Source organism: Mustela nivalis (genome assembly GCF_964662115.1).
Source record: "Mustela nivalis genome assembly, chromosome: 2".
In the NCBI taxonomy this organism is placed as follows: domain Eukaryota; kingdom Metazoa; phylum Chordata; class Mammalia; order Carnivora; family Mustelidae; genus Mustela; species Mustela nivalis.
Genome location: NC_139021.1, coordinates 62569019 through 62582056, shown reverse-complemented (window position 1 = coordinate 62582056; position 13038 = coordinate 62569019). Strand labels below are relative to the sequence as shown.

General features: G+C 33.8%; 1 protein-coding gene across 13 annotated transcripts in view; it reads left to right on the top strand.

Moving 5' to 3' along the window:
• LOC309859927 (uncharacterized protein C8orf34 homolog) overlaps positions 1-13038 on the top strand; it is a 570857-nt gene that overhangs the window by 339401 nt on the left and 218418 nt on the right. For 8 of the 13 annotated variants that reach the window (XM_082721209.1, XM_082721203.1, XM_082721206.1 and 5 more), the window contains exons 11-12: positions 335-382; positions 11050-11143. In XM_082721209.1, the coding sequence (XP_082577335.1) occupies positions 335-382; positions 11050-11143 (142 nt within the window). Of the gene's footprint in view, positions 1-334; positions 395-11049; positions 11144-13038 lie in introns of all 13 variants that reach the window. The other 5 variants (XM_082721210.1, XM_082721207.1, XM_082721205.1 and 2 more) reach the window with 2 other exon arrangements.

Below are 13038 nucleotides of genomic sequence, written 5' to 3'. Positions count from 1 at the left end.
TCTAACTTAAAGAACATATTTATAAACTAGTAACAGAAAATTTTATCCATTTCTTTTAGTTTTCTATCCTAAGATTTAGTTAGCTCTTCCTAGTGGTTATTCGTTTATGTGACTTAAAATCCACTTAAGAAAAATATTGTTGCCTTGAAAAAATTATTTCCTTCAGAGAAGAAAGTTGCCAAACTGACTACCCCATAAATATCAACTGAGATGGTGGGAAAACAGTAAGGATTTGGTGTTGTTCCCAGGTTTCACTACTCTCCATGATTCATCTTCCATCATTCTCTTTCTCTTTCCTCTGACTTTTTCAACTTCTCTTCCTCTTTGCCTCTAGGGAGAAGTCTCCAGTGGAGGACAGTCACTGAAAAACTACACGGAAGAAGTGAGTTTTAAGGTAGCTTTGTAACATAGTCTGAAGTCAGTCTGTCATATAGGACGAATATTCACTTGGGATCTCTCCATCTGCTGTAGGATTTCCAGTCTATAGCAATTCACTGGTCATGCCCACAAAACCAAGATAATAAATAACATGTTATCAAAATGTTTTTTTCCTCATTGATAGAGGGAAGCCTTATAACAAGTCAGTCATCCTGAAAATGAAGGCAAAACTGTACAAACCTAGGGCTATCATATATTTCCACTCACAAACATTTGTTGATATCCTAATAAATGAGAAACATGTGTACATAATAATAAGATATTATCAAGGCTCTTATGGAAAGAACAATCTGTACCAAAATGGCTTTCATTCATGTGATAAATGCTCATCAAGGACATTACTTGTGCAGGCCATTAAGCAAAGTGCTCTCTTGACAAATAAAATATATGGTAGATTTTTGTTAGGAAACCATTTAGACGTCTGGATTTATTTTGGAGATATCCAAGGGTGCTCTGTGTCACAGGATGTGTCTTTGGAGTGTCTGCAAATGGTATTTGGGAACTTACAGATTCTATCTGTGGATAGAATCCATAAAACTCAATCTGAAGCCAAACCACAGTGGTCACTAAATTAGGCATCTGAATCTGTTGTAGGTGAAGGGAACTGGGAAATAGTTTGGTGATGATGTTGTGGAAGTACCAAATATTTGGTTTGAATACTGCTCCTCAGAAATAAAGAATCCAGTTCTCTAAATATTTTAGTCTTGTGTGCATGCATCCATTCCAAACCCAGTTTGAGTGGCTTACTGAATGTGCCACTGAAAATTTATTCAGAACAGTGTACACACACTTAAACTCACACTTGCTTCCAAATACCACTCGGAAAGGAAAATCAGAGTGCCTAGCACCCCTTTAAGTCTCTAACATCTTCCATTTGCATGTTTGGAGGTGGTTCAAGTTTTGACAAAGGCACATGGAGAAGAGATAATGAAAGGAAATAACCAGGTTGATTTTCTGGGTTCAGGTTAGGAAAATCGAAATATATGGTGTGAAAAAATTGGAGGGTTAGAGCACCAACTTTCAATTTAGTTTAATCAGTTTGATGCGGAGATTGAGTAGAATATATTAAAGCAATTAATGTTGCCAAAGGGAGGCAGACACTGTTTTCAATGTACACCAGCAGAATTTCTCTTTAGGATTCTGTGGTCGCTGAAGCTCCTAGCTCAGCATTTCTCTGCAGGGAGCCTGATGCGGGGCTTGATCTCAGGACCCTGGGATCATGACCTGAGCAGAAAGCAGATCTTTAACTGACTGAATCTCCCAGGTGCCCTGGAACTTTATAAATAAATCTTATTTTAATTTTATAGTTCTTATCCAGAAAGAAGATCCTTATTTTCTCTGTTTTTATGAATGTGCAATCTAAAATACATATTTTACAGAGTTGTGAATGCTTAATGTGAGAACAGGGTTAAGAATTTGTTCCTTTTCATTGGAGGTTCTGGCAGGGCATTGCTGCTCAATGTGGTTCTCTGATAAGGAACATGGACAATATCTGGGGGATTGGAAGAAACGCAAAATCACACCAGATCCAGATAATCTAAATTTGAATTCTAACAAGATCCCTGTGTGATTCAAAGTACCCTGAAGTTCAAGAAGCTCTGCCTTAATGTGTTCTTTCAATGTTAGTTCTAGACAGTGACTACATACATCATGGAAAACCCCCAATTTTTATAATATAGGTAAAGAGGAAAATTCTATTAATACATTTCTTGAGTTTTATTTGTTCATTTACTCTAAAAAGCAAAATTTTTGATTGCTTAGGGGTATAAAATCTCTAACTTAAGAGAATCTTCACCTTCTTTGAGTTTAAGATTACAAGTATGTGCGAACTGCCCATAAGCATTTTGGGGGAGTTTGGTATCACAGAGGGTTTTTACCTATTATTGGTCGATGTTTAGATTTTTAACCTTTTTTTTTTTAAACCAGCAAATGATCATTCTTTACAATAAAGCTATAAATATGACCTTAATTAGTGAACTATTAGCTCATTACTAGTTGGCTTCTTTCTGTAGATATTAATGCATTTGGTCTTTAGGAAATATATACTCAAATTCTTCTCCATTGAGGACATGTTGAGAATGTGAGCCATAAAATGATAGTTGCTTTTGTCCCCCCACTTGTGCTCTTATTTCAATTTTGCTCTCTTTCTGCATGTTAGTCGAACCAGCAAACAATAAGGAAAAATATTTATAAATGTTAGAAGCATTGAAGTTAAAACAGTGCTAGCAAACATTTGCTTTTATTTAGTATACACTAAAACTCAAATAAACCATAGTGTTTACATTTTTAATATATTTAACATTTCTTCTTAAAGTTTAGGCAACTTTTTGCAGATCAAAGTCTGGGTTTTTTTTTTTTTTAATTTAGTCTTATAATTAGACAGAATTATAACCACATGACATTAGACAATATTGTTTAGACCTAAATCGAGACTAGAGACAATAGAATTTCCTCTATGAAAACTAAGATGGAATTTCCATTCTATATTTTCTGGGGTTTAATGTATTATTTTTCTAGAATAGAATTTGTATTATTTTAAAGATTTTATTTATTTATATGAAAGAGAGAGTGAGAGAGAGCATGAGCAGGGTAAGGGGCAGAGGGAGAAGCAGACTCCCTGCTGAGCAGGGAGCCTGACATGGGGGACAGTCCCAGGACCCCAGGATCATGACCTGAGCAGAAGGCAGATTCTTACCAACTGAGTCACCCAGGTGCTTCTAGAATTGGATTTGTATTTTTACCAAATAAAAAATGAGATATTTTCTAATAGTCTACTTTTCCTAATCTTCAAAATCATTCTTACAGTTTAATTTTTTGAAGCAACTATGTGTTTTTCACTTGAAGGACCTTTGATAACTCAGGTAGGCATAATAATTTCATATTGCATAAATTTCAGTAATGAAATAAAACTAACATTTATTTTTTAAAAAACACATATATTTTAAAGGAACTTATCAAAATCAAGTACCTCCAGACCTTGATTGATTGTCACACCTTTTATAGAGAAGCTAATCCATTTAAAATACCACATTTTCAGGTAAATAATTGGAAGTAGTATACCATACTGGCTAAAAATCCCCTCATCATGGGAAATTTATTAATTTAAATATGTATTTATCAGAAAAATATCATTGGCTTCAATGGTTGAGAAGCTATAAAGAACTGAAGACTCAAGTTAATGATTTTTTGAAACTTTCTAAAGAGTAATTTAGAAGCAGTTCCCCACAACTTCAGGAAGTTAGCTGGTGAAGGCCAGAGGCAGCATACACGGGAGTGTGAACTAACTCAAGGTGTCAAGAGGCAGCTTCGCAGTCTCTAAGTGTGTCAGACAGGAAGAAAAGCATGTTAAGCAAGCGGGCCTTTTCCAAATCTGTTGAAGCCGGATTTGCCAGCTGTACCATCTGAACTGGAAAAGGGATGGATTCTAGGCAACAAAATATCTTCAAATCACTTCTCATGCCAGGCTTGGCCCATCTTGTTTCTCCTGTGTTGTACTATTTGCATGCTCACTACTGTCATGAAATTCCTCCCAACCCTACTTTCTATAAAAAATAAGACATAATTAAATTTTTATCATAAACAGAGATTTACTTTTCAAAAATTGATGTTACTATTTAATGATATGGTTTTATTCCCTTAAGAAACAAGGAAACAAGAAATTTTGTCAAGAAAATCCTGTTTTGTCTTTGACATTCTTCAAGAACTAATATAGGCTGTTAAAGGATAAAAATATTTTAAAAAGGTATAATCATGGCTCTTATAGAGATATAAAATGAACATGTATCAAAGATTTATTGAACCCACTAATTAGTAAGGGAACCAGTGAAGTATTACAACCAGTTCAAGGGAGAATTTAAACTCTCTCTTAAATAAGGAATGCTGAAATGAAGTTATGAAGAGAGGCAAAAACCAGCAAAACTGACCCATATGCGTAGAGTAATAATCAATTACATTCAAGTGGATACAATGTAGGACTAGAATCATTTGCACTATCAGTGTCTATGAATTATGTAGTTATTGAACAGTTCAAAGTCAATGCAAGATCCAGAGCCTCCACAGAATCAGGTAGCAGGGAGGATGTCCTGGAAAAAGATACTGTTTTTCATTGTGTATACCCTTAATCTTTCATCCATTTCAAAGTTTTACAATTTTATCCCACAATTTCCTTGAGAGAAGTCACCAAATGAAATGAATTAGGACATAAAATGGAGCATGATCCCCGTGCATGGTAGAGTATAAAATTTGTCAGATAAATTTATTTTAGCACCTTGCATTTATTTTGTACTATTTTTCACAATCTACCATTTATTTCTAACTTCATTATTGCCTTTTTAAAATTTTTTTATTTTTTTTTTAAATTTTTTAAAATGATTTTTATTTATTTATTTGAAAGATCAGAAGTAGTCAGAGAGGCAGGCAGAGAGAGAGAGAGGAGGAAGCAGGCTCCCTGCTGAGCAGAGAGCCCGATGCGGGGCTCGATCCCAGGACCCTGAGACCATGACCTGAGCCGAAGGCAAAGGCTTTAACCCACTGAGCCACCCAGGCGCCCCTCATTATTGCCTTTTCTCTTGCAAAATTTCCTAAAAAAATATGGATTTCAGTCTGATAATATAAGGAATTTCATTAGCAAATGCAAAAAAAAAAGGTATTTTCAAACTTTACAGCCATACCTCGGAGATATTGTGACTTTAGTTCCAGAACACTACAATAAAGCAAATATTGCAATAAAGTGGGCCAATGAATATTTTGGTTTCACAGTGCATATAAAAATTATGTATATACTATATTGTAGTCTATTTAAAATGTGCAATAGCATTGTGCCTAAAAATGTATATGTTTTAATTTAAAAACACCTTATTGCTAAAAAATACTAACCATCATCTGAGCTTTCAGCAACTCATAGTCACTGATCATGGTTCTCCATAACAAATACAATATCATGAAAAAGTTTGAAATATTGAGAGAATTAGCAAAATGTGACACAGAGACATGAAGTGAGCAAGGGCTATTGGGAAAATGGCACCGATAGACTTGCTAAAGGCAGGGCTGCCACAAAACTTCAATTTGTAAAACAAAACAACACAAAACAAAACAAAACAAATACAGTGTCTGAAACGTGATAAAATTAAGTATGCCTGTATTGAGTAAGTAAGTTATTATATATGGAGAAATTTATTTTAATGGAAGTATAGGCTTAATTCTTTGTCAGTAGAAGCAGACTATTAAATGTATCTGAAGAAGAGGGTAATTTTGTTTTGCTTTACATTGAACATGCTTCAGGGATTTTTATTTTATATCCTATGGTTATAGAAGTAAAATGAAAGTGATTAATCTTCTTTGAAAGATTGAAGATTTTGTGCATGATTTTCGTATTGAACCAAAGGGAGAGAAGTATCTGTTGATCAAAATTGAAGTAGCCAATGGTGAAAGTTTAAGCAGGGGAACTTTTTTTTCTCTAAACACACTGAACTTCCATGACCACAGATGACATAAATTGATTGCATTTAGAGAATCCAAAAATAGGCTGTCCATGTGGAATAACAATACTGCTGAAGTTTATAAAGCACTTATTCTGTTGGCAGATAAAATGATATGTTGATACAGGGCTAGCAACTGTGTTCCATGTGATGCATGTCACTATTTCTCACCACTCCTCGTCCTTGGATGTTTACATACTTACGCTGAAAGTGTTTTAGAAAAAGGATGAATGGCATTTCTTCTAAAAGCAACCCAAGAGCTTACTCTTGGGGCTTTGAAACAGTTTGTACTAGGCTCAGATTTAGTTTAATATTCCTGTAGAAAAATTTTTGAATAAGTTGGCAAAGATGAACATGTCAGCTTTTGTTTTTAAAAAATGTTCAAGATTTCAGCTTCTTGACTTAATCAAAAGGTTTTATGAGCTCAAGTTTGAACATACATTTTATTGCCTGTAGGCATTGATGAAGCAAACAGGTGCATTATATTACTAATTGTATTTAAGGGAAAAATGAAGTAAAGCATTTAAATGATCTATTAAGAGTGATAGTTGTGCTATCTCTACAATTCCAACAACTCAGCGTTTTAAAGTTGTTTCCAAACTACATGTTTTACTGAGCTCATATTCCATTTTGTACTTTACATAATTTGCAATAAACAAAAGAATAACTGGATGCTTATTATCTGTTCAGGAGTAAAGCCATTAAAACTGGAAACCAGTCAGTAGGATTGTTTAGTATTCTGAACCATTGTGGGGAAAAAGTAACACAAATGACTTATTAGCCTTATCTTTTCTTATGTAAATAGGTTTTAGTATTTGGGCCCCAAAAGGTAAATAACCAAAATACTTTTTAATTAAAAACATTTTTCATGGTTGCTTTAAAATTTTATGTTTTAAATGAGTAAAATTTAGTTATTTTGATTTTAACTTACAAAACCAAAAAGGCTATTATTTTTCATAGTTCTTTTTAAAATACCAGAGATCATGTCTTCTATTTTTGAGAAATTGCAGGAAGGTGATTTTCTTCTCTGTTAAACAAAAATTTTTGAAATTATATTTTTGCTGTCTTCTATACTGCTATGGAGTTTTACATCTAAGACTTTTTTTTTCTTTTTTTATTGCTTTTATGCTGTTTCTTTAGTCATGGCCCTGCAAGACCAAATCCAATAATTGATCAATTTGAGAAAAAAATGTTAAATTCTAAAAATAAACACTGATTTATATGTAATGTATATCTTCCAGGATTAACTATCTTTATGTTTTCTTTGCTAACTTTCCTTACCATAGCCCTTCTAGTGTCTCACACATTCTATTGACTGTCTAAAGAATCTAGACCTAGAAATTTTTCACTTTTGAAATACTAGAGATCATCCTACCCCGTACTTTTACACACTCCATTCCATCACAAGAGAAGTGACATGCCCTAAATTAACCACAGTAAACAAACAAGCAAACAAAAAACAACAGGAAACGGTGACTCTCAACCCCTGATGCAAGGACTTTTCACTGCAAAGCCTATCTGTCATATGACAGAAATATAAGTTTTGGGTGTTGTTTTTTTCTTTTCTAGGGTTATTGAGAAGTAATACATTACTGTGTAAATTTAAGATGGTTTGATTTACATATATTATGAAATGATTATCACAAGAGGTTTTGTTAACATCCATCATCTCATATTGATACGATTAAAAAAAAAATGTTCTCCTTGTGATGAAAACTCTTAGTATCTATTCTTTGGAATTTAAGTTTTAATCTGATTAACAGACAATTTTCGAGTTGCTGGTGCTAAAAAAAATGTGCTTTTATTTTAAAATTGCAAGTCACTTAAAAATACTATTTTGATTATTTTAAAACTTTTTAAATAAACCTATTTATTTTAGAACAATTTTAGGTTTATAGAATTGTTGACAAGGTAGTACAGAGAATTCCTATAGACATCTCATCCAGTTTTAGTTGTCATTAATACCTTAGTATGATATATTTGTCACAATTACTAAACCAATATTGATACATTATTAGTAACTAAATCCATTTTGCATTCAAGCCTCCTCAGATTTTTTTCTAATGTACTTTTTCTCTCCCAAGACCCCATCCAAGTCATCATATTACATTTCATAGTTATATCTTTAGGCTTTTCTTGGTTGTGACAATTTCTCTGACTTCCTTTGTGTTTGATAATGGTAAGAGTTTTGAAGAGTACTGGGTGTCTATTTTGTTGATTGTTCTTCAGGTGAGATTATATGGTATTTTTCTTGTAGTTAGACTGGGATGATGTATTTTGAGGAGGAAAACCACAGAGGTCAGATTCCATTTTCATCATATCCTACCAAGGGCATATATGACCAACATGAATCATTGCTATTGATGTTGACCTTAATCACTTGACTTTTGGTGGGGTTTGTCAGGTTTCTTCGTGGTAAAGTTACTGTTTATTTGCCCTCCCTTTCCATACTGCACTCTGGTAGAAAGTCATTCTACACAGTGTGTACTTAAGGATTGGGAAATTATTCTCCACCTCCTTTGGGGCAGAGTATCTATACAAATTATTTTAAATCCTTTTGTATGGCATATTTATCTGTTCTTACCCATTAATTTATTTAGTCAGTCATTTATTTTTATCAGAATGGACTCACAGGTATTTATTTTATATTGCATAGTAACCCAGTGCTATCTCATTTATTTTATTGTATAAATTGTGCTAACCTTGGCCATTGGTAGATTTTTCAGTTGGTTCCTTTAATCGTTTTATATATCCCTCATTATGTTTATGTGAGAGAGAGTTTGCATGTGTGTATATATGTGTGTGCATGCATATGTGAACGCTTTCTTGCTTTCTGGCACTACAAGATGCTTCAGGTTTATCTTGTATCTTTCCTGCCTCAGTCCTAGAATGAGTCATTTCTTCAAGAGCTCTTGTTCTTTCATTGGAGAATGGTGTTAGGAACCAAGATCTGGGTGATAGTTTTGTTCATTGTTATTAGGATGTCATTGCTTTAAGCCCTCTCAGCAACCAGAGCAGATAGATGTATGTGTATATAGTAACCTATGTATAATAAATATCCATAAATATTTCTGTATGTAGCCTTCTGTATATTTAGTAAGCTAAATATGAGTTCATACTAATGTCTCCAATTCTAATACATTACACATGAATCACTCTAGCTTTGCTCTCTATTAACTCCCACTTAAACAGTGAAATATTTGGCTCCCAGCATCTGTCATCCATTTATTTCATTGTTCGATTCCAGTATGTAAATATAGTAGTTTCAGAATTATTAACATGTATGTACATAGGGAACAATTTATCAATTAGTATACAGTATTTGTGCACAGTTCTTTTTGGTTTTGCTTTCACAGATGCCACTCATTTTCAAAGTTACTTAGGTTAGAACCTTATTCCCCCACCACCTTCAATTACATTTCATACATCTGTAATGTATCTAGTTCACTTTTTAGTATTTTGCCTTCCATCTTGTGATCCCCCAACCTTCTAATTGACTTTTTTCATTTGCATACACTAAGTTTTACACTGTTGTGTGAAGTTCTATAGATTTTGACAAATGTTAGTGTTTTGTATTTACCATTATATAAAATTTTTTCACTGCCTTTAAATATCCCCTCTGGTTCACCTATTCAATCTCCTATTCCCCTCCCAAATAACTGAAAAGTTGTAACTTTTTGAAACTCTGTATTGGAACTAAACATCTCCAGAGGTAACTGTCACAATCAAGGAATAGCAAATAGGATGTTTTTCTCATACAAGAATCGTTTCAAGCAAAGTGGACATTCAATACTTGGTAATATCATCTTTCTTAGAAAATCAGGAGTTGTGGGCACTTATTTTTATCTTGTTAGTATTTGTCTGAACAAAATGAACAAAATACCTCAAGTTGGAGAAAAAGATTATTGAAAGAGGGGGAACACAATAGATTTGAGACGTCAAAGGAATACATTGACAGGTCATACTGGATTTATTTGAAAATTTTCAAATTATATTTGAAAAGATTTCCTTATATCATAGCTCAATAAATTTGAAATTTAGAGGTGACAAAAGTTATGCATGCCCTTAGGGATGATCCACATTATTTTTGAAGCGAGAGAATATGAAAGGGCAATTACTATGCAGTAACTATTATGTTGGCATAATAGCCACATAAAGGAATAGAGCAGTAATTCTGTCTTCTGCAAGGAAGGCTTTCAGTAGCGATGACATCTAAACCTTGGGAGAAGTGTGTTCATGTTTGAGACAGATAAATAGATGTGGGCAGGAATTATAGCATGTGAAAACATCTTGGCATGTCAGACAGAATGACCAACTTGTAGCTGGAGTGGAGGTGTTAGCTGAGGAGGATGGAGATGGAAGTGGTGGTGTATCGGGGTAGAGAAGTATGGATCATAAGGAACCTTGAGTTTAGATTTTATCCTGAGAATTATGAAGCCCCTGGAAGATCATGAAATGGTAATAAGTACATTATATGGCATCTAAAAAGCCCACTCTGGCAGGAAACTGGTGGGGAGAATTAGGAAGGAACCTGACGCTAGAGAACATCATAGATGGCTATCACTGCAGTCAGGGTGGGAGAGAATGAGGGTCCGCTTTAGGGCAATGACAGAAAGCATAGAGCAAGAAGGAAGTATGAGAAATATCTTAACAAAAATAAGGAAGTGAGAAGAGGAAGAAGGCAGTGAAATTAGTACTGAGAGGTAAAGTTGAGAATGTTCTGTAAATCCTACTAATTTTTTTTCTCATTAAAAGGAGTTTGAAACTTTGATAGCAAACAGGCACGTTTTGTGCAATTTTATGTTGAATATTTCATTGTTATATTTCTAAGCATGCTTGCCAATTTCCATAAAAATATTAATTCAGGAAGGAATAGAGTCTAGATATTTCCTCTTATTAAGACATTAAATCTTATTAAAAGGGGAATATAAAAAATGAGTTCAGAGTTTATGGCATGACTTTGACATGAAAACGGATTTAAACTTATAACTCTTCCCTGTTGTGAGGAAATTATTCTTCTTCATTTTTTTTTTTTTTTTGGACATGTAATTCATAGAGACTAAAGTGTTCCCCCATGTTGGTATTCATGCTATCCATCTAGAGTTTAATCCAGAATGAACTCTTTCTTTGGTAGGATGAATCCTTAAAGCAATTGCAAGTAGTTCATCAGCCGTGGATCTTGCCAAGTGACACAGAAAGTGAAGGAGTCGAAGCAGAACAAGATAAACGTGAGTAGACATAGCTATTTATTGACAAATTGCTCTTAGCCAAAGGAAATTCACAACAAAGGTATTTCCCTTTCACAACATTAAACGCCTGCAAAAAATTCAGGCTTGTTTAGACAGACCATGTAAAGATAGGCTCTACTTCAGGTGAAATCTTGATTTAGTCATGTTTTCATTGTGGTGCAAACTGACTTTGGAAAGAAGGTAGGTAGCACCTCAAAAGAAGGAATTATTCTTCCTGAAGACCAGCACAGAATGTCCATTTGGAATATGAATCTGCTATAAATATTGTGGAATAAGATCAGTGATAAGTTTTAAAGCATGTGAGGATCATCTCATAATTTATTATATGTGAAAATTATCCCTATTGGTTAAATGAATAAGTGCATGAATATAGAAACTCTCGCAAGCTCACAAAACAAATTTATATTATAGTATTTGAGAGAAATAGAATATATGGCTCTTGATTTAAGTCTTTAGATTATAATCATAACAAAGGATGGATTACTCTGCTTTGGCATGACACAGTGCATGCTTCCCAGGGGTTTACTGACATTGTCAGATATGTGGGCTCAGCAAACCAGATGACAGGTTGGAGTCTGGACTGTATAGAAATAACAAAGTAACATACCAAAATTTACTTTTTAAAATCAGCAGTAGCCTGCAGAGAGAAATAAAAATTGTAAATGGTAAAGTAGCTCTCATGATAATTGGTGTGAAGTGATTAATTGAAGATTCCCCTAAGCCATAGCTACTAGGAATACCTACTATGTTACACAGCTAACATTATGATTCCTCACCCAGGGGGATCCAGAAAATTGCTGTCCTGGGTTAAAAGGCATTTAAAAATATTCTTATCCCATTTCCATAGCTGTAGGCTTATGTGGTCAAAGCCAACAGCCAGGAGAGGGACAAAAGGCAGAGCACTCAGGTAAGAGGAGGCATAGAGCTGATGTGTCACTTGGCTGGCACATTCAGAAAAGGAGAATAACTTGGTGACATTTTACAGATTTTCTTGGAGGGAAACAACTCCTTCTTCAGACAACAGCTGATAAAAGACTCACAACGTGAGCTGTACTTTAAGCAAGTACAAAAATAAAGAGAATATTTTAAAGATGTTCAATGCAAGGGATCCTGAGTAAAATGGTCTAGGAAAAGCATGGGATACAAAGAAGGGACTCCCCCAAGTAAGAAAGAATTAATAATGACCCAAAACTTTTATGAAAACAAATGCAAACTTTCTTATACTCTCTCCTTACTCTCCACACATTTAAATATACATGAACATTCATTCTACACTTTGGATTCAGTCATTTTTACCAAATTCTTTTGAAGCCTTCATAAATTTTGTGTTTAAAAAAAGCCTTCAAAGTAATGTATATGTGTATTCAAAAAATACAATTTATATAATTTTGCTCTATCGGAATCAACCCATAGGTACCCAGAGTGAGCAAGTCGAGGTAAACAGCATCCTTATAGGATGCACAGTGTGTTAATTCTGTGAGTGTGCTATAACTTATAATGAACTAAACCTTAAAAGCAAGAAGAGAATAGATCAAAATAGTGTATTTAATCCATGTGCAAATTTAGACTTATTTGATCCCTTAAATCCAATGCCTCTAATAAATATTAAAGTCCAAAAAATAGCTTAATAATGCAAAGGAGATTTAAAAAAATTCCTAACTTTCTTTAACCCTAGTCCTCTAATCATATTACCTTTCTGCATATACTTTCACAAGATTTTGATAAGTTGCAATAATTTCCTCTTCCACTAGGATGCAGTTTTTGAGAGAAGGTATTTGTTTATATATTGACATATACAATAAGACCTCAATAAACATCAGAATAATGAATGAATATATTTTTCTGATTCTTTCTAATTCATTTATCAAGACAGT